Genomic DNA, 21730 nt, shown 5'->3' on the forward strand with positions numbered 1-21730 from the left:
TAAGACAACTTTTTTATTATTATTTCTCACCACCTCACATTAAACCGGATTAAACATTTCCTGTTTTAGGTCAGTTAGAATATTTGGGTTTTTTTACTTTGCTCAAACTGGGACGTTTACATACATTTCTTCACTTCGAAACATCGACTTTGTTGTCTGTATGACTAGTTAAAAGTGAAATAATCTGCCAGCAGAACATGACATTTTTACCATAATGCAAGTAAAAATGTCTTGTTCCATATTTTTCATCAATATTAATATGTATTTGACTTAAAATAGGCTTCCATATCTTGCTGAAAAGTTACTCGTGAGTTAGTTTTGTGTTCTTTAAATTGTACTAAGATATTTGCCCTAGAAACCACAAATAGTTGGTAACATTTTGTGTTTTTGTGGCGAAAACTTCTGATTTTAAAAGAGCTAACAGAAATGTCATTATTTTAGTATTTAGTGAACAGAAATAATTTGGGAAATCCAAACTGACATCAAACAGGAAATGTTTAATCATCAGACATTAAAAAAGACTTTGTCTCTTCTTATGGGTTCTAAATATTTGGTTTCAATTTTTCATTGTTTGCAGTTTTAACAAGATATATTGAAAACATTACATTAATCAAGTTGGGGTTGTTTTTTTTTTGTCAATTTCTTCAAAAACATTTTATCACTTTGTTTCTAAGAAACTTATTAAATTATGCATTTAATGACACTCTTGGTTTGTTTTATAAGTAGAGCTGATATATTCCCATGTTCATTGTTGGACTTGTTTTCTTTACCCTTTATAAAGTCTTTTTATGTTTTACATCATAGTTAAATCAGTAGCTGACGCGGAATGTGATTCATGAAACTTTTTATATCTGCTTTTAGCCACGTGAATGAAACCCTGTGAAGGAGACTCAGAGTAGCTTTGCCAGCGTCTTTACTGAGTGATGTGTGAGGTTGGACATGAAAATATATGTGAATACTGTAAAGGCTTTGGTCATTTAAATACATTTACACAGTACTATTTTGTTAAGGGTATACATTAATAAATAGTATTTTATACTGTGTGTTGCTTGACTTATTTACAGTGGCTTTCACACAACAGCAACCTAAAAGGAGACGACGGCCTTTGAGAATTTGTCAGAGAAACAACCAAGAGGCTAAAGGTAGCTCTGCGGTATCGGCAGAGCTATGATGGAGAATCAGTTTCCAAGACAACTATTGGTTGTTCACTTCATTAATCTGGCTTTTATAGACGAGTGGCAAGAAGAAAGCGGTACAAAGACGCTTCCTTTGTACTTTCCTACTGACTTTCTTGGGGACACAAACTTGCTAGAGGCTGCAGAAGATTTGAGGATGTTTTCATACCTGCAGTGGTGGAGAAAGTACTCAAAAAATGTACTCTAGTAAAAGTACAAATACACAGACAAAAATGTACTCTAGTAAAAGTAAAAGCACCACATTAACATTTTTACTTGAGTAAAAGCAAAAAAGTACTGGCTTTTAAAAATACTTAAGTATTAAAAGTAAAAGTACTTGCTGAATGCATTACCTAATCGCTAATACAATACCATTAAGTGTACCTATTGTATTTAATTTTAATGCATCAGAAATGGGCCACTTTAATGAACAACACCACAGATAAAGCATGTTTTTATTGTGTTTACTCTAACATAGCTTAACCTTAGATATGTGATTCTATGCATCATAATTTCAGGGATGGAAACATTTTGTCTCCTGTCCTAACATGGCATGAACTTCACTTTTTTTTTTTTTTGCCACTAATGGCATTTATTTTGAAAGAAATCCAACAGAAAGGTGATGGAAAGAAGGTGGATGAGGGAGGACATGCAGCCAAGGAGCCACGTACAACACGTGGCCTGTGGTGGCGCTGGACTAAGAACCGCTGAAAAAAAAACTCCTGAAGAAGACACTGAGCGGAAAATCCTTCTTCACGAAACGTAAACAAAATGGAGTAGCATCAGGTTTTAACGGCTGAAGGATTTCTTGTCCTTGCTAAAAGACCACAAACCATTTCCCCCGCTAATGCTAGACTCTGGCATTGGTGCAGGTTGTATTTACCCAGAATGCACTGAGCTGCAATCCAGTCTGCTCGGCGTTCACACATCCGCACTTCAACCGAACCGAGCCCTAGGGTTTTAAGCAGACCAAAGTTCACTTTGTTGGTGTGAATACGCGTTAAGATGGGGAAGTAGGTTCGTGTTCAATAACTATCTTTACAGCCAGACCTAAAGATGAAAGATGAAAGCATGTTTCATAGTGGCCTTCTCAAAGTCCAAACCAAAATACATTCTACAGTGTGAGGCAAAATATAAACACTTCAGTTCTTTTTCCAATCTGACAGAGATTGGGCTTTTTGCTTCGTTCACTCTCCAGAATGAACAAACAACAGACGATGCTCAGAAAGGCTTGCTGGCTGTTATTCCTGTGGTTTTGCGAAACATTAAATCAACAGTTGTACAAATGTGCACCACTTGTTTTTATTTTGTTCCACTTTTTAATCATTTACTGCTTTGCGGTGGACCGTCACATGAAATGACAAGGTGTCATTTTTAATCACTTCACATGAAATCTTTTGGCTAAAAAAACCCACTATGAAATATTTTATGAAGCGGTCGTAACAAATTACAATACCGCATTTGGTTTGGTGTTTGAGCAACATGATGGACCAAATATTCAACATGGATCCCATTTTCCATTGTCTTAGTAAAATAGTTTTAGTGACAGGAGCGGTGACCTCTTGCTATTGTCAGCCATTTACAGTCTGTAATGGGCTCCATGTTTCTTTCATTTGAAGGGAAAGTTACATTTGGTTCCCATCCATTTTCATGAATCATCCGAGAAAAACGTCCAATTGTCCTACATCTCCTGGGTATAAAATGATTTTGCATGACAAGCAGACATCATACTCCATGGAGCAAATTCCAAGAAGAAGCTTGTGTGAAGAGAGAATCCAAGATTAAATCTAAAAAAAAAAAAAAAAAATCTCCTGCATGATATCAAATTACAAATTTGGGGTTCTGTTTTCTCCTTTGCTTCCTGGAATCCAACACAGGAAGTTATATATATCAGGTGCAATTTTATTCCTCCGTTTTTCCTGCCAACTAAAAGCTGCTTATGAAGCCGGACATTTAGCGATGACAGAAAACAGATTTTTTTTCTGTTTTTTTCTCTTTTGTGGGTTTCTGGGAGTATCTGAAAAAATCCCACACAAGTGGATGTGGCCCATAAATTACCCCGAGGTCAAACAATGTTGAATTGAGAAAAAAAAAGAAGAAAGAAACCTGTAAGGACAAGAGGAAACACTGGAACACAATGTGTTTCGAATAAGTCGAAACGTGGCTCTTTATTCCGCTTGCACTAAACCTTGAAATTTGTGACACCAAAAAAAAAAAAACACGTAAGGCGTTGCATAAGCCACTTCACGTAGAGATCTGAACCCTGCTTCGGTGTGCGGCCCGTGGGACAGATGAGCCGCTCCGTGAACAGGCGTCGATATGAATCTTGTTCCAATCCCAGACCGATTTGGGTTGTTTTGAAATTGGGACAGGTTTAAGAATTTCATTTCCTCGCACGTCTGGCACATTTAACTGTAAAGTCCCTTCGGGATCAGTAAGATTTTTATTATTTTTGAAAAACAAACGCCGGCTTCTCGAGTCCTGTCATCACGTGCGCCAGTCTGTAACCAACTCCAGGCTCCCGATGGCGACGAAAACAAACCGAAAAAGATATGTTTAATCTATTGAAACCAAAGACTTATTCTCTAACAGAAGAAAGAATTCATTGCTGAAAAAAAGAAAAAATGGGCTCGACAGCAGCATGCACATCTGCCAAAAACATAAATACAGTTGAAACCAGATGTGTAAGAATGCTGCACAAAACCACACGACCCAATCACTGCACAGGATCACCTAAGTTATTTCTATTTGCAGGATGACGAGGAAGAAAACAGTTTGATAACACGAAATTCGGACGTAAAATATATTTCCTTTGACTGTATGACTTGGTTGAAATATTCTAAGTAATGTTCTGGCCCGTTCCTGTTAGAGCTGGAGTAGTTTTGGTAAGCTAGGTTCTCAATTTTTATTGTTTTGTTTAGTTTTAACTAAAGCTTCATGCACCGTTCTGTTTTTACAGTTTGTGGTGACGCACTTTGATAGATTTCTGTCTGGAAAGTGACTTAAAAATACGTCGTTTCCTCATTAGGGTTCAGTGACGGTCACTTCAAAAACGGTCACTTTGCTCAATTAGAAACTGAACTCATATGACCCATTACTTTGCTGATATGTTGGTACAGTGAGAAAAGGGACAGTAATCTTACTGCAGAAAAAACATTGGAGGTAATAGGTTTTTTAGCACTAGTCTGGCATTTAGTAAATAGAAAAACATCTAAGCTATTCTGATCGACTGAAAGAAAGAAAGTTTAGCCTGACTTAATGTTGGATGCAGAGGGGAAGAAAAGTTGCATTTTTATTTACATAAACATGTGCATTTCTGGTTTCAAGTTCAAACTACTTGAAGTTGAAGTAATCTCTACCTTTAACTATAGGCATATAAAACTAAGTTTGATATTGGCATCGTATTCAAGAGTTAAAACATAAAACAAAAAAGCCTACACAACCAGGGGAAGGAATGTTGACTTGACTTAGTTATCCAGGTTTGAGAATCAGTAAATAACTTACTAAAATGTACAAACTTTTGATGATCGTCAAATTTGAGATGCATCCACCCAGCATTTCCAAAAGAAATCTTAGCAACCTTTTCCAACGTATCTGACAGATTGTGTATTTCTACATTTAATCGACGTAAAGAGCGGTCTCAGACTGACAGTAGTAGAATAAAATGTGGCTTTAATTTCTCCTTTTGTTGCTTTACGGCAAAAGCCGTTGAGTTCCAGATGAACTGAACAACTTTACCCTGTTACTGTTGATAAAAGAAACGCTGCTAAAGTCAATTTTTTTTTAAGTCTTGGCAGGCATTTGTTGCCTAAACAACTTGGAATCTGGTATCCTTCCTGCCCTTTTTACCGCCAGCGACCCGATGCTGGACGAGCGGCAGACGATGGATGGATGGATTTAAAGGAAATGAGTTAGAGAAGAAGAGATTTTTTTTAAATTCAGGGGGGGGGGGGGAAGACAACGTCTCTTCAAAGTCTTCCAAAAGGATTTTTTCATATTAAACAAACATTTAACATAAATTACTAACGAACCTCGATGGGATCTGAACACAAACTGTGAACGTTAAACGATCAGTTTCCCACCGTTCCAGCTGTTTACATAAAGCTTTCCAGCGCTGGCTCCAGCTTCGTTACCTGACAGACATGACGCTATTGAGCTATTCACATGGTTCTCTGACACAAAAACACTTTATTTCTCTAAAATTTCAGCTACAGAAAACTCTTCTAAAATCTTCCGGGACCCATTTATTTTGTTAAATGAGTCGTCTTTTCTTTGTTGAAACATCCTGAACATGTGATGCGATTACCCTCGACCACCTTCAAGCTTATTATTCACACTTCTTTCCCCCTCCTCCCTCATTTGACCTGCCGTCCCTCCAGCTCAGTTTCAAGTGCCCGGCTCCGCATTCCTCTGCTAATAAGGATATATCAGCTTCCAGAACTTTCCTCGCTCCCGTCAGGAGATTCAGACGTTCGAATCCGAGCGCCTTTCAAAAATGCCGTTGCACGAGTCGTGAAGTGAAATGTCCCAGAACGAGTCCGACGCCCGAGCGAGGGAAGGAAGGAAAGCTCTTGTAGGCCCGTTTTTATCATTGCAAGTGTTTTTGCTCGCCAGCCAGGCGGCGCGGGAATGAAAAGCAACATTGATACGCGTTTACCGCACGTTATGAATCCCTTACATAATTACATTTTTAAAAAATAAACTGTACAAGTATTTAAGACGTGAAAACTTCCTGGACTTCTGAAGAGAAGAAGGAGTTGGGTGAAGTTGAGTCTTTATGGTTCCCGTTGCGATGTTTATTCCATAGGTTGCTCCTGGCCTTCTTTAAACTCGGCAACTCTCGCCTGCAATGCAGCAAAAACAACAAGCAGTTACTGAACCCTGAAGACGACAAACCTGTCTCACTTTCCCAAGCCTGAATACAACCACATTTTGAAAAAAAATATATTATTAAACACAAAGTTTAGCGTCATACGCACCCATTCAATATATTCTAATATTAAAAAGCCCATTTATTGTAAAGTGAAACACATACAAATTAGTTACACACACCGACGGATATTTAAAAGCCTTTATTTCTGTTAATTATGATGATTTTCCACTATTTGAATATTAGATCCAGGGTTCCCACTGGTATTTAGAAAAAAAATTCCATGACTCTCAATATAAATTTCCATGACCCACATACAACAGGTTCAGAAAGAAAAGTGTATGACTGGAAGACCAACACCACCAAGTGGAACAATAGCGAACATGTAACAGAGAGATAGGGAGGAACATAAATGACAAAAATGAGAAGTTGAAGCCCACACAGACGGGTATGGGCTGAAAAATGTCACTGAGGAATCATATAATGTCAATACATAAAAACACATTGGCAGTAATGCAAACACAAGACTGTACATGTATGTAATGAACGGTTTCTACAAAGGTTCAGAACAGACAGGTGTGGCACCTTGCCATCGTAAATTAACATTGCTCTGTGTTTTTATTTACTCGTCGTGTTCTTGGGGTTAGATAACAAAGATTTCATCATTTTGGTTATAAAAATAGGGAGTATATTATTAATCACCAGTCACAGTTTGACATGGTGCCAATAGGGGACAGTATCGCTCCACCAACGATAAAGATGACCGTTGCTAGGAGAAAACTGTTGCTAAGACGGATGTGTATCGCTGTGTAGCCATACTTCTGATTGCGTTATTTTGTGTTGCAGGTAAGCTGGTGATGTTAATAATATACTCTATGTTATGTTGTTGGGTTCTGTTAAGTCTCAATTACCACATTAAGTTCCGTATTAGTGTCGTTTCCGTTATTGTAACTTTTACTTTGTTACCTGCCGCCGCTGTTACCGTGTTCAGACGAAGGAACAACTAGCAGTGTGTATGTAGTTGGAGAAACCTGGCTCCTTAGTGTTTTAGTGTCATTAAAGATTCTCAATTGGATTTAAGCCTGGACTTTGACTAGGCCATTCTAAAATACAACTAAGCTTTGATCCCAGTCTCAAACTATAATTGAATTGAAAACGTGGATTCCTTTCACTAAGTGATTTCTGAAGAGAGCTAATGGTGCGCGCGCGATGTTGTTTTGTTACTCATTCTGCTGCAAGTTGGCTCAATTTTGACACGCAAGACGTCACCGGTAAAATCCGGTTTAGGATTTTCAAAATAAAAGATCCAGAAGTAGTTCATTATTTCTTGCGCAGCCCGGTACCAATTGGTCCGCGGACCGGTGGTTGGGGACCACTGCTCTACGAGATGGCTGAAAAACAAAAAGCACGCCACACTTTTCAGATATTAGTTGGGGTTTTTTTTAAAACAAAAAAATATGCATTTATTTTTCTCCCTGTCCAGAATTATGCTCTACATAAGAGTTTGTTGCATAAGATATTCATACAATACATTGATGTTTGTTGTAAAAAGAAAAAACATGAGTACTTTTGTGCGACTGTCTGAATTAATGGCGCCTTGCAGGCCAAAGCTGGAGACCAGCTCGCTTTTCTGCTTCGTTTCCAAAGGACTGAGATCACACCAATCCCCATGGCAACCGGATAGTCGGGCCTTTCCAGAGGATCGACGTTGTCGACAGCCGACTCAGAGAAATGACTGATGATCTTCCCTGTTACTTTAAAGTGAATTTCCAGCCTTGGTAGCAAGTCAGCAAGAAGAGTCAGGCTTCATTGAGCCAAACGCTCAAAGACGATATGTGACAAAAGAATATATTAAGTCTGCGACCTGCTGTCAGGTTTCAGCAGGTGAAAAAGGAGCAGACGTAGCTCAGCCACGTAGTTTGAGGTTTTCTGTGCCATGAGCGTTCAAATGATAATCAGCGGCGGAGCCAAATGACCTAAACAGCACTTTGATCAGGAGGAGCCTTCATCTGCAGCTGCTTCAAATCAACTGGTAAAGCTGGAGCAGCAGAAAAAAAACAAATAGCACTGAAGAAACTCATCCATGCGTTTATCTTCAGTCGTATTGATTATTGCAACAGCGTCTTCACAGGTCTGTCCAACAAATCAATCAAACAGCTGCAGCTGATCCAGAATGCTGCTGCTGGCGTTCTCACTAAAACCAGGAAGATAGAGCACATAACACCAGTTTTAAAGTCCCTCCACTGGCTCCCTGTAGCTCAAAGAATAGACTTTAAAATACTGTTGTTAGTTTATAAATCACTGAACGACTTAGCACCACAATACATTAAAGATCTGCTGTTGTTGTATCAAGCTTCCAGACCTCTCAGGTCTTCTGGTTCTGGTTCTGCTCTGAATCCCCAGAACCAAACGAGGAGAAGCAGCTTTCAGCATCTATGCACCACAAATTTGGAACAAACTTCCAGAAAACTGTAAAACAGCTGAAACACTGACTTCCTTTAAATCTCGACTAAAAACCCACCTGTTTAGGATTGTATTTGAAACGTAATCAATTACAAATTTATTGATGGAACTTTATTTAATGCTGTGTTTTGATTATTGATTCTATGTTGCTTTGTGTTTCTGTTTGTAATGATGTAAAGCACTTTGAAATGCCTTGCTGCTAAAATGTGCTATACAAATAAAATTTGATTTGATTTTGATTTGAAGCGCCTGTGTTGGGAGTTGACGTAGCGACACGGCCGTCTACAGGCCGCGCTCCAGCAGCGCTCTGAGGTGAAACAGTTTTCTAATGACGTTGAGGAGAAAGTTTTTCACTTCCTCTCAAAGCCGTGACACAGTGTTAGTGTGTGTAGGGACTCCACATTACGTAATTTCTGGAGTTAAATTATTCCTCACTGTAAAGACAGACAGGCAAGAAAATAGGTCTGAAATGATTAAATGAATTATAGAAATAATTGTCAACTGATTTATTCCTTGATTACTTGTTACCTAGAGTATAGAGACTCAAACCAAAATGGCCATTTGTGGAAAGAACAGCATATTAACAGCAGTCAAGCTAAAATGTGCAAAAATATATTGACATTTTGTGTTTAAGACAAAAACATAAAAACTGTCTGTAAATCTGTTCTACCCAGAACTCCTCAGGTGGAAGTTTTAGTTTCACTTTGGTCAAATTCTGTAAAAATAAATAAAGTACCTTTTGCTATCCAATCATTAGTCCAAAAAATTTAAATAAACAGACAGAATATTTTTTTTTTAGTTTAGTTGCATCGTTTGCTACAACAGACTAAGCTACATTAAAGGATCACAATGTTGTTGTATTTCAGGCAACACATTTTTATTTTCCTATTTAAAAAGAAATTGAATTATTTACATCTTTTAATTTATTTCTAATATGTAAAAAAAAAAAAGTTTAAATAGTTAAATGAAAACACTGCAAAGTGTGGCAAATTATTTCGCCCGATTAATCATCAGAATAATTAATTGCGAAAATAATTGTTAGCGTTAGCCCTACAAGCAACAGGCTGTTTAAATGGACCTGTAATTAACCTTTTTTTCCCATAAGTAACTGGTTATATTCCTTTGTAAGACGACATTGCAACAAAAGACGGCGTCCGGCTGTACCTGGAAGGTGTTGAGGACATGTTGGCAAACGTCATGCAGGTCGTTGAGGCCGCTTCGCAGCGGCTCCACCGCAGGAACGCCTCCTGAAACCATCAGAGGAGAACTGATCAAAAGGACGAAACAGTATAAAACTCATCTGCTAAACATATGCAACAAGCTCCGATTATGATTGTCTATTTTCTTTATCAGTTTGTCTACAGACTGTAGAAATGATTTAGAAAATTATAAAATCTTCATTGTGATAGTTTACTGTACGTCGGAAAAAGTGACGGTATAAAAAGCTACACTTTGTGTTCTTCGTTCAATTTTCACTCTTACACCAGTGACAGAAATGCAAATATTTCTGTTTTTTTTTTGTTTGTTTGTTTTTTTACTCGTTTATGGCAGAGGTTAAAAGTGACCGAAAAAGGTAAATACATTTAAATTTCAATACATGGCCTAATCGACACTTGAGTCATTCTTTTACCCCTTCAACTGTAAAATTAATACATCAAATAAAAACTGGTTTGTTTATATTTTTTTTAATTTAAACTCATCTCACCCACACCTGCTGGAAACTCCAAGAAACTGAACTAAGAGCCTTTGAGGGCGTCGAAATCAGGATGAAAGGCTCATTTTTAGTTTGCGAACAGATCAGAGATTTTATGCACAAAATAAACCAAATGTGGCAAAACGACGAAAAGGTTCAAGGCAGCGCAAACGGTCACGCACTGTTTGAATGATTCGTTCAAAAGAAGTAAATAGACAGAGCGATCCAATTGATTACCCGTCAACAGAGATAACTTTCATCCATTTTCCCTTTGGTTGCAGCGGAGAACAGAGATATGTATATATATATATATAAATATATAGATATAAAAAAAGAAGCAACCTTTTATACAGTGATGTCTGAAAACACTGCCTGGAAGCTAATTGTGTTTTACGATGCATGATCCTCTGAGTCCAAAAACCAACAACAAGATGTTTTCTTCGTTAAGTCCTTCTATGTGATGAGACTGCTGTTTTTTTTAATGACAAAATACAAGACAGATTGTTTTTAAAGGGATTCCGCCCTCTACAGTGCGTGTGTGTGTGTGTGTGTGTGTGTACGTTCAGTATATGACTGAGTTCAACACTGGTCACTCTTACGCAACTGAGTAACCCAAGTGAACGCGCAAGACTCCAATCAGCGTGTTTATTCTGCAACCCGGAGTGAAAATCCCCTCTCAGCGTCGCTGCATGTTTGTAAATAAACGTACCTGGACACGTCAGGAGTACATTAGGTTACTGGGACTTTATGTGGTTGTAAAGTGGAAAGACGGGGTTGCGTTGGTTTTTAAAATATTGCACACAAATCTAAAAACTGTGGCATGCATTTGGTATCAGCCACTCAAGAGTCAATATTTTATATAACCTTTTGTTACGAGTGATGTAACAACATACTTTGGGATGAATCTGTCTTGACTTGGCGTACACAGGGACTCAAGTTCTTGCCCTTTCTGCTTTGCGTACGCTGCAAAAATTCTAATTCAAAAATAATCTATTGATCCTGAGTGGAAGTTAAATGTCGTAACTCATTAACTCAGATTCTTCACAAAGCTATTGTAGATAATAATATCTTACTAAGAAACTAACATTTAAGTATGATTAAATATTTTAGATTTAGGGGATTTCTGCTTGTTTTCTGTTCTATGAATTTACTCTTTCATATCACTAGAAAGTTTTTATGTTAGAACGTTTGTCTTATTTTAAGCGTTTTGGTCAAGATATTAAATCTTGGCATTAATGAATTTATTGCTTAATAAAACCAGAATATTGATAACTACACAGCAACACCTCAAGAAATACTGCAAGCTCAGTCAATTTGGTTTTCAGGTCGGTTTTCTGACTGATTACCAATCTCTAAAAAACCTGCAAATTACCATTTTTTTTGTCTGAAAAGTCACTAAATAAAGCAATTTCTTTCTCTTTTTTTTTTTACTTTGCTTCATTGTGTTTAGATAAAATTCCACTGAAATACATTGAAGTTTGTGGTTCAACATTTGGAAAAACTTCTAAAACTTTCGCTCGGCTGTGGAGGTGAGATGGGGCGTGAAGCTCTGGGACGGACTGAGGGTTCGGCGCTGACCTCGCGTCTGGATGCGGAAGTTGATCTTGCTCTCTGAGGGATGCGTGATGGTGTAGCCGCAGAACTCCACTTCTGGGCTGACGGAAGAAAACAGGAAGGTGGAGGTGAGAGACGCAGGATTTTTACCACCGTTTTGCTTAGAAGGTGTGCCAAGTGGAAAGTCTTAAATCACTCCAGACAGGCCAGAGACAGAGCCAAACAAATCACAGAATGTCAAGAGCTGATTCTATTATACAGGTTAGTGCAAAACACAAAAGGGGGAAAAACAGGCTGAACTTGTGACCCTTTTCACGAGAGAGCTGCAGTTTAGAAAACAAACTTGCATCACTGACTTCTTCATGATCATATATCTGAGGGAGTTGCCCAGCGTGTGGTCCTCGTCGTGCATCACAAACGTCACGCAGCCGTCGTCGGCCCCGTCAGCCTGGACCTGTTCACAGGAGGACAAGTCATGTTACACATCACATAACGCCTCATGCTTTCTGTTGTGAACACAAAGGACCATACACGGTCGCCAACAATGGATGCATTTAGCAACAAAGGCACACAACGCCAACTCTCATCAACTGCAGGAGGTCTAATGCTGTTTGTAACCGCATCGAGTACATCTTAATTACAGTTTTCTTAGCGTCTGGTGACACACTGCAGCTTTACGACTCGCGCCTTAGGCTCCTTTGTTGCCTGGTCTGATTATTGTTGGTGATGAGCTCCCATAGTTTCTCTGTAATTCTGTCACAAGACCTGACAGCGCCCCCTGCAGCTGTGCAGTCACAGCAAAACAGGAATAAACAATCAACAGAAAACGTTAGGTAATAATACCAACATGTTAGAAATAATTACACAAAATCTCTAGGTAAAGTCTATTGTTAAATTTAAGACCACAAGAACACAGCAAACACTTCTACTAAATGTTTGCTGTCACTTAAACTCAGCTTAAACTCATGTTTCTCCATGCTGTTTTACTTCCTAATTAGGTGGCATATGCAAGTAACCGGCTGCGCTTGATTTTATTTAGACATATTTGAGCAAATATATAAATGAAGGAGGGACTCTAGCTGTATATAATCAGTTGCTTTCTGGCTGTTGACAGCGCAACCTCGGTTACTCAAATTAACAAACATACTAAGCGGGGAAAAGCTGTTCCAACGTGGGGGTGGGGCCCCTCTATAATATCTAAAAAAGACATACTGTATGTGTCATCACATTCCTTGGAGGCTAGGTAAATCCAGTTTAACGTAAAAATGCCCAGAACCGCATTAAACTGCTACATAGTTGTTCAGCGTTGAAGGGAAATTACTGTTGTCATGTTTGCTAGCTACTGCGGCTACGCACGTGAGGGGAAAACAGGCGGCTGAGAAGATGCTAACACTGGCTCCCGATATGCAACGAGAGACTCCCGGTTGGGTTTAACAACGACAAGCCCGCGTATTATTGAAACGCCAAATAACACGAGAGTTTACTACGTCTTACCATTTCAAGCACCGGTTTCTTTTCGCCTTCCCCGGCCATGCTGCGATACTACGTCTGTCAATATGCTCCTGTGGGCTTTTAGCCCTCAGCTTTGTCTGATAGGGAGAAAGAACTTCTTCTTCTTTTAGAAATTAATTAGGGGTTGCTCAAGGTGCATTTACTGCCACCTACCGGACAGTACACTGAAAAGACGACCTGAGCGGTTTTAGTGAGCAGAAGGAAGGCTACTGTATTTTTTTAAAGCAGCCAAGTTACAAGCACTGTTCGGAATAAAAGCGTCTACGGTACGTATTTGTGTATGTTACCGGTACTTATTTAATCAGAAGTTACATAAACATAAAAACAAACAAAAAAACTACCTATGAAACATCTTTCTGTGTAAATATCTCATGTTGCAACATGGACACCTGGTGGCTAAGACAAGTGTAGTCAGTGGGTGCAAATGGAGAGAGTGTTTCTCCACAGGTGTGGTGCGGAAATTGTGGTATATCTATAAAGGTAATTTGAAACTGCAAAAGCTGAAAATTTACTTTGTGTGACAACAAACAAATAACTAAATTTTTAGTACATTTTGGTGTCATTAAATGAAATTATTTTCCATAGTACTGAAAGTCTACACAGGGTTTTGTGGTCATGGAGCATGAATCATAAATTGAACCTATAAGACCGAAGAAAAACAAGACATTATGGACGTACGAGATGGAAAATAAATATAATATAATATATGTTTGAGCAAAATTAATCATTTTATAAATGGCATTTCATTAATATCACATTTAAGCCACTATAGCTTCAGGAGCATTTTACGTCACAATTGCATAATTTTACGCAGCTGTTTGTAATTTATAAGCACACATTCCAGCAAACCTGTGGAAGGTGGAGATAGGCACCAACACATCCTCAAACCTGCAAGGAAATAAACTGTGGTTCGTTTATTTAGAATTTTTGTCATTTTGACTATTATATTTATTCATTTAATATTCATATACATTAATGAGCAGTTCAATCTATTATTTCCATTCGCAGAATTTCATAAATTGTGTAAGAGTATTAGTTAAAGTATTAGTTAAAAGATTATTTACAAAACTATCAATAAACTTTCGCTGAAACGTTCATTGACTACCTAGAAATGTAGTAACTATAGCAGCAACGTTTTGGTTTTGCTTTTATTGTCATTATTATTATTATTTTTTTTTTAAACGCTCCGTTTCGTAATGTAGAAAACTTACGGACACTAGAAGTAGCCTGAGATGTAATTCAGAGGGCAAAATTAACTCCTGCATTCTGGCCCGTCTCAACGTCTGCGCACGTTGAAAACACGTGACGATTTAACGACGTCACGATTAGCCTGGGAATTTGTAGTTTAAACAGGGAACGTACAGCACTAACGGTTTGAGACAAAAGGGGGAAGCAGAAACTACATTTCCCGGGGATAACAAGAACGAGTTTCCGGTGTTGCGAATTTGCAAGCAGAAGTCGCTCGAAAGAGATTAGCTAGCGTGCTAGCAGCTGAAACACTTTCAGATGTAGAAATTTGAGCTGAGCGGGGGACTTTAGCTATACCTGACACAAAGAGGTAATGTGTATATCTCATAGTTGCGTTATTTCTGCTTGTGGGGGGAATGACAATTTGTTAAAAGCTCTCATTTTCACCTTAACGCCACTCTGTATGTTGCTAAACAACAACAGAGCTCGTTGTTTTTCTGCTGTCGTTGTCAGCTTTTGGTTTTAATTCTCGTCGCTATCCTGGTTATACAAAAGAGGCGGTGGTAACAAGCTTAGAGGTGAACTCTGCTCGTATTTTTACGCTCTCGGAGAGCACAGTCGGGCTTTTCTAGTTTAAAAAATACTCTTCAGCCCTTTCATGTTCATGTATTTTTTTTTTTATCTCTTACAACTGTCTGCTGTTTCCTTTTGTAGACTGCAGATAGCAGAGCTAAGAAGAACCCAGCTGTTGCCATGGCAATCCTTTTTGCCGTGGTGGCTCGTGGAACCACTATCCTGGCGAAGCACGCCTGGTGCGGCGGGAATTTCCTGGAAGTCACAGAACAGATTTTGGCCAAAATTCCCTCAGAGAACAACAAACTGACCTATAGTCACGGCAGGTAAGCGGACACTCGCTGCGTGTTACAGCCACAGCAATGTCAGGCCTGGCTCTTTCAGTCGTAAGGAGTTGCAGAGGTGTTTACGTGTCGTCTGATTTGAAGTGTAATTCCTGTGTATCATCAGCATAGTTGCAGAAGTCGAGGCTGACCCGTTTTTTATTTTCCTCTAGCTATCTCTTTCATTACATCTGCCATGATAGAATCATCTACCTGTGCATCACAGATGATGTGAGTATCTCCTAGCTTTAAGTATGACAAACAAACTTAATCCCGTAGGACTGTGGGATTATGCATTTTTTTGTGTGATTATTTTAGAATGATGATGTGATTGTTTGTCGGCGTAGATTTATTTATTTATTTTTTACATATATACATTAATACTACACTAACAGCAACATCATCTTTAAGTAAGTTTACCATATATTTTCATGTTTACCTCTTTCGCGTGCCAGGACTTTGAACGATCACGTGCATTCGGCTTCCTCGGTGAAGTCAAGAAGCGCTTCCAGACCACATACGGGTCCCGAGCGCAAACTGCTCTACCTTACGCCATGAACAGTGAATTCTCCTCTACACTTGCAGCCCAGATGGTGAGTAGACGGAAATCTGTGTGTGCAGGGGAACATTTATTTTGCGAGAGCCGTTTTGTGACTTGACTGCGTGGCTGTTTAGCAGTACGATGAGAAGGTTTAGGTGCTCTGATGTTCTTTCTGCGCATCTTTGGTTGTTTATTTATTTCAAAGGAGAAGATTTATTTATTTCAAACATGATAGAAGTATAAAATCGCACGCATGAACAAGGAATGCAAAAGACGCACATTTCTGTACCACAATAATCTTAACATGCTCGAAAAGGAGTAAGAAGAATTACTTATGAACTTATGAACTCCTACCCCATAAACTCGTATCATATTTTCAGATGGACCCTCATTATTAAATCAAATAAAGAACAATAAACATAGGGTAATTAATTTTCCATTTTATCTGGGTTTACATATGTCTAAATATATACATCCATACACTTACAGTCATATTAGCATTAGCCTCAATTTGCACATTTGTGCTAACTCTCACCCATATTTCTATACATTGTGAAAATAACCTCCTTATATTTTCTAAAAATGTGTTAAAGTTTGACTTTGTAAACAAAACATGTCATAGTTTGCCATAAAGTCAGATTTTCATCTGACAAGGTAATAATAATAAAAACAATTTTTAATCTGAACAACCATATCAGGTTATTCATATGTTTGAAAAGAGTAAAAAATGCCATAAAGCACAAAAGTTCACCACCATCTAAGCAACCCATAAAAAAAGCAGAATGAATAGAAGAATCACAGTGACTGCCCACTTGCTTATCTGGGAGCCATAGTTTTAAGTTTGAAGAAAATAATTTAAAAGACCCATACGTTCTAACGCTCGCTGGTATTTTATACCAGATGAGACCAGAAGGAAATTTGCGAACGTTTCCCAGCTCAGCAGAAATATTGCAATGATAATATCCCATAGGCTTCATATCCAAGACGTTCGATGTCTGTTTGTAAAGTATCTCTTCAGGCTTTAGGGTAGATGCCTTCAGCTTGTTAAACACTCATGTGAGGCAAAAATCATAGGATTCATGAATATTTCTGCAGCCAAGTTGGATAAACTGTATCTGGTACACCCAAAAATTAATTTCCGAGATTAAACTTGAGCGTTCTTGTTATCTTCTTAACATGAGGTTTGAATGTTAAATTTGTGTCAGACACAATCCCAAGACATTTAACTTGTCTTATCAATGTGATCTTTTATTTGTAAATAAATACATCTGGGCCAGTAGGGATTTACATGCACTAGATTATGATCAGCATGGACACCCTAACTGGTTTGCAACAAACTGTTTGGCTCTGTCAGAACCAGCATTAGGTTCAGTGGGCTTCAGTGCTCAGGACTTTGTCTCAGATTAACCGCCGTTCACACTTTCGTTAAGTATTGATCCAGAACCGACAAGCTCTGCTGCTTCAGAGGATCCAATCATTTAGACTTACCCACATTGCCACTCACACACACAAAATTACCGATCTGAAATGACTGAAATTAAGCCAACACATTTGGAAATAATTACCATCTGTTTTCCAAATTGTGAAAAGTTAATACGATTTTAAAAGTTGTCGAGTCATATCCAAAAAAAAAATTTAAAAAATCTGTTTTGCAGAAGCACCACTCAGATCCACGGGGGACAGATCGAGTGACTGAGACTCAGATGCAAGTTGATGACCTAAAGGGTATTATGGTCCGTGACATAGGTAAGTAGCTCTATAGGCTTATAGAAAACATTATTATCAATAGTGATTTTTAATAAGTTCTAGAAATTTCCTTAGTTGTGGAATAAGTGTAATCTACTGTTAGTAGTTTATGTGCCTAAAAATGTTTTAGAAAATAACAAATGGAAACGGTTTAAAAGTTTGTTTCTGTTAGGACATTATTCCGTGTTCAGTCAAGATACCACACAAACTTTCTTATGACAAATATTATATTTGAATTCTTATCTCCATTAACCTCATTAAATCCTCCTGGTTGGAGCAGTGTGTCATCCCCCGATGCTCTGCCAAGGCAGTGCTGGTGTCTGCTTGAAGTAAAAGCTCCAAGCCGACATCGTAACACATGAAACTGCAGGAAACATTTGACGGGTTTTTCCAGTCTCGCGTCGTTGCATGTTTTTATTTGCCCACGGCTCTGTGTGCTTTTTACAGACCTGGTCGCTCAGAGGGGAGAGAAGCTGGAGTTGCTGATTGACAAGACAGAAAGTCTGGTTGATTCAGTGAGTTTTAAAATGCAGACATTGACTTGTGGAATATATATATATATATATATATATATATATATGTATGTATATATGTATTTATGAATAGTATTGAGTTGTAAAGATTGCATACAATTGATTCTTTATTGGATTTCGTCACCTTGTGTCGAAATCCAACACATTGAGCCACAAGCCTCAATGTGTTTCATTGAGATTTTATGTCATAAGGCAGCATAAAGTAGTGCATATTTGTCAAGTAGAGGAGAAAATATAAATGGTCTCCAAATCTTTTAACAGAAAAAAATGTGAAAAGTGTGCTGTCCATTTGCATTCAGCTGCTCTGAGTCAATGCTGAGAAGAAGCAGGTTTTGCTACAATGAAATCTTTTTACAATTAAAATAAAATCTCTACTGGGTTTGCACTTTAAGAAACTAACATTTTTGTCCATTTGTGGTTGTAAAATACCTCAAACTTAGATTAGATTTAGAGAGTCTGTAAACATCCATTTTCACACCGAGCCACAGATTCTCAGTTAGCTTTAGAGCTGGACTTTGACTGAACCACTACAACACATAAATAACGTCCAGTCAGAGGTCTCCCTACATGTTCCCCACTCCATTCAAGGCTTCTGTTTACACCGGATTTGGCACAGAGATGATGTGCAGTGTTGGTTCCCCAGCATAAAAGTTTTAATTCTGAGCTCATTTTACCATTACGCCTTTTCATGTTTTTTATTTGTAAAATGCTTCTGAAAACAATCTTTCCTTTCACTGTACACACACACGAGTGATTGTCTTTCCATCTGCTGCTCCACCAGTCGGTCACGTTTAAAACCACAAGTCGTAACCTCGCGCGAGCCATGTGTATGAAGAACCTCAAACTGACGGTTGTCATCGTGCTGGTTGCTCTGGTGAGTATAAAAGCGATCGCTGTCAGTGATGAAATGCTCCTCCGTAGCAGCTGACCTGTTTAAGCAGAAACGTACCCTTTTATTTGTTTTTTTTTAAGATCAATCTTTTTAAAGGCTCTCGTTGTGTAAGCGCCGTCAGAGCTGCTCAGTCTTGTGATAATTGTAGCAGTCGGTGAACTCTCTCTGCTCTCTCCAGGTGATCCTCTACATCATCGTGTCTGCTTCCTGTGGAGGCCTCAGCTGGCCGTCATGCGTCAAGAAATAAGACGGGAGTGGGGATGAAAGCGGGAGGCCCGAGGAAGAGGAGGAGAAAGACCTGTTTAACTTCAAATGCCAATGGTCGAACAGACATGCAGCGCTCTTTTCCACCCTCTCTCCCCCTTTCTAACGTCGCCGGAAGACGCATGCTTCGTCTCCTCCTCCTCCGTCTGTCGCCCTCACGCTACAAATCTGCACAGTTATTTGCCTTCAGGACCCAGGAGTCCCAACTTTTATGCCCACATTTCTAAACAGTGGCCTGAATCCGATGTGGGAGAATAAATCTTGTCCTGCCGTCCATCTGGTACATCCATCCCGTCTCATGCACTCGGTGGGCCTGACGTGTCAGGTTGTGATCTCTGTCTTGCACCTGTGTCTGTGTAAATAATCCACTCAGACTGATGAACTACAAAACAAAAGAAAAAGAGCCAAGTGTAACTTGTTTGTTTTTGTTTGTTTTTTTCTATGTCAGAAGAAACATGCGGTACCTGCAGGCATCAGTAGCATCCATCTTTTGCTGCAGATGAGTCAGCTGAGAGTTTGAGCCTGATTTAAACTACTAAAGTAAACAGTTTGGGCTAAACCAATGCAGTATACATATTTACATTTGCTTAATCACATAATGCAGCAGCACCTTCTGAATTGTGTGTTGTAAAATAGCAGATATTATCAAAAGAATGAATATTGATTAATACTACTGGTAGTTAATAGCTATTTTAAAGCATTTGTGAACCTGGCTGTGAACCTGATTGAAAGCTTCCTTTGTACCTTTCCCTACCAATGGGATGTTCAGTGTGTCCATCATCATTATTATTATTTTTTTTAACACAGTGCACTTTTGATAATGTACATAGCTCTTTGTCTTCTGGCATCATATGGCTTTTGATCATGGTGTTATTTAATTACTGTACCTCCAGATTTAAAAGAATAAAATAATCTGATGGCTTCGAGTGGAGGATCTCCGGATAAAGCATGTTGAAAAGCAAGATGGAGCAGCTTGTCATTATGTAGTTGATGGAAAAGTGAGAGTTTCCCTTTAGCTGGTGTGGCAGTAATCGTCTAGGTGGTCGGAAACTCATCAAAATGTCTTTAAAAATAACCTAAAATTCAAATATACTGTATATGCTTATGCAAATAGTGGTTGTATGAACTATATAATATCTGCTGTTTCTTACACATATCAAAATATTGCCAAGTAAATACATTGTTCTATATTGAGCAGCTAGAATAATTTTATTTTTGCATCAATTCTCATCATGTCTTGTATGATAAACATTCAGCGTCAAACTTTCTTAATATCACAATTTATTCATTTTTCAACCTGTCATCAATACATACTTCAATAGAAAATTCCAATCCAATAATTTAAATAATTCAAATCTGGCAAACTTGCAGTAATTTCAGTAGTATCTGCATGTTTTCTTTTTTTTTCTCCGTCATATGTCATCTTTGTTTTTCTGGAACTAATTTAACTAATTTATAACTGAAATTGAATTTTCTCTTTGTGTTGCATAAAAAACACAAGAAGGAAGTGCAGTAATCTCAAGATTACTGCAATCATGAGATGATTGTGAAGAGAGACACGTGGCCACTAAAGCCTGCCGTTAAACAGCCACAGCTCAGGTGGAAGCATCTATTAACATAATACTTTTAGTTGTACAGAAGCAGAAGTCTTGTTTGCAGCAAGTCATGTTGAGGACAAAGCAGAGTTTTTTTGCAGGGGTGGAACTACATACTTTCTGAGGTGTATGTGAACACATCATCTCCCCCACCGCCCCGCTCCTGGCCCAGGTTTAATATGTCCATACATCTCTCCCTTCTTTATACACTTATAAAATACAGTAATCCTGTTATGGAGCAGAATTTCAACTGGGCCAATCAGAAAACAGGTGGAGAAGTTGTAGTTTCAGCAGTGGTAACGTAGGAAGTGTGAAGCCGTTCAGTCCGTGTGTTGGCCACGTTCCCATGGTTCAGCTCTGCACTTCTCCCTTTGAAATGGGGAGGATGGTTGTTGACAGCACTGGCAGTTTGCGGTAAGCTTCATAGCCTCCACAAGGTTTGCCTAGATGTTGGGTAGAGTTTAAAGCTTCAGAGTCCACACCTCCAGAGAAACGATATTGAGAAACGTTATTGGGAGTTATCATTTCTCAATAGCCAAGAGTTTACCTAGCAATTGGTGTTACTAATAAAAAAAGAACCAACACAAAAGTAGCAACCCCAGTCATCACTGATTGTGTGAACTCTGCACATACTTCATGCAACCTGGATCCTGCACCTCTCTTCTCTTGCTCAAGTCTCTGGGACTTTGACTTTTAAATGAAATGCAAACTTTAATTTAAAGGAAGATTTGGGACCACGGAGTAACGGCCTAAACCGCAGGTAAGAAATATCCCTGATGTTGGAGGTAGGGATATGAACTTGCAGCAA

General features: G+C 38.6%; 2 protein-coding genes across 5 annotated transcripts; one reads left to right on the plus strand and one right to left on the minus strand.

Moving 5' to 3' along the window:
* Window positions 1-3315: 3315 nt before the first annotated feature.
* On the minus strand, window positions 3316-13392 carry polr1d (RNA polymerase I and III subunit D). The gene is made up of 5 exons (XM_028008403.1): window positions 13250-13392; window positions 12112-12209; window positions 11780-11856; window positions 9673-9755; window positions 3316-6019 (listed from the first exon to the last, which is right to left on the minus strand). Exons 1-5 carry the CDS (start codon window positions 13286-13288, stop codon window positions 5972-5974), a joined length of 345 nt encoding a protein of 114 aa, XP_027864204.1. The 5' UTR covers window positions 13289-13392; the 3' UTR covers window positions 3316-5971.
* Window positions 13393-14083: 691 nt separating this feature from the next.
* sybl1 (synaptobrevin-like 1) lies at window positions 14084-20253 on the plus strand. Of its 4 annotated transcripts, none has more exons than XM_028008846.1 (8): window positions 14084-14175; window positions 15170-15354; window positions 15525-15582; window positions 15786-15944; window positions 17548-17638; window positions 18086-18153; window positions 18953-19045; window positions 19242-20253. In XM_028008846.1, the coding sequence occupies exons 2-8, from the start codon at window positions 15209-15211 to the stop codon at window positions 19308-19310; spliced, it is 684 nt and encodes a 227-aa protein (XP_027864647.1). In that variant the 5' UTR covers window positions 14084-14175; window positions 15170-15208; the 3' UTR covers window positions 19311-20253. The 4 variants fall into 4 exon arrangements, with proteins under 4 accessions (XP_027864647.1, XP_027864646.1, XP_027864649.1 ...); XM_028008845.1 differs by lacking the exon at window positions 14084-14175 and adding an exon at window positions 14641-14825; XM_028008848.1 differs by lacking the exon at window positions 14084-14175 and adding an exon at window positions 14644-14825 and having other exon boundaries at window positions 15807-15944.
* The last annotated feature ends 1477 nt before the right edge of the window (window positions 20254-21730 follow it).

The sequence above is a fragment of the Xiphophorus couchianus genome, chromosome 23 (assembly GCF_001444195.1).
Source record: "Xiphophorus couchianus chromosome 23, X_couchianus-1.0, whole genome shotgun sequence".
Taxonomy (NCBI): domain Eukaryota; kingdom Metazoa; phylum Chordata; class Actinopteri; order Cyprinodontiformes; family Poeciliidae; genus Xiphophorus; species Xiphophorus couchianus.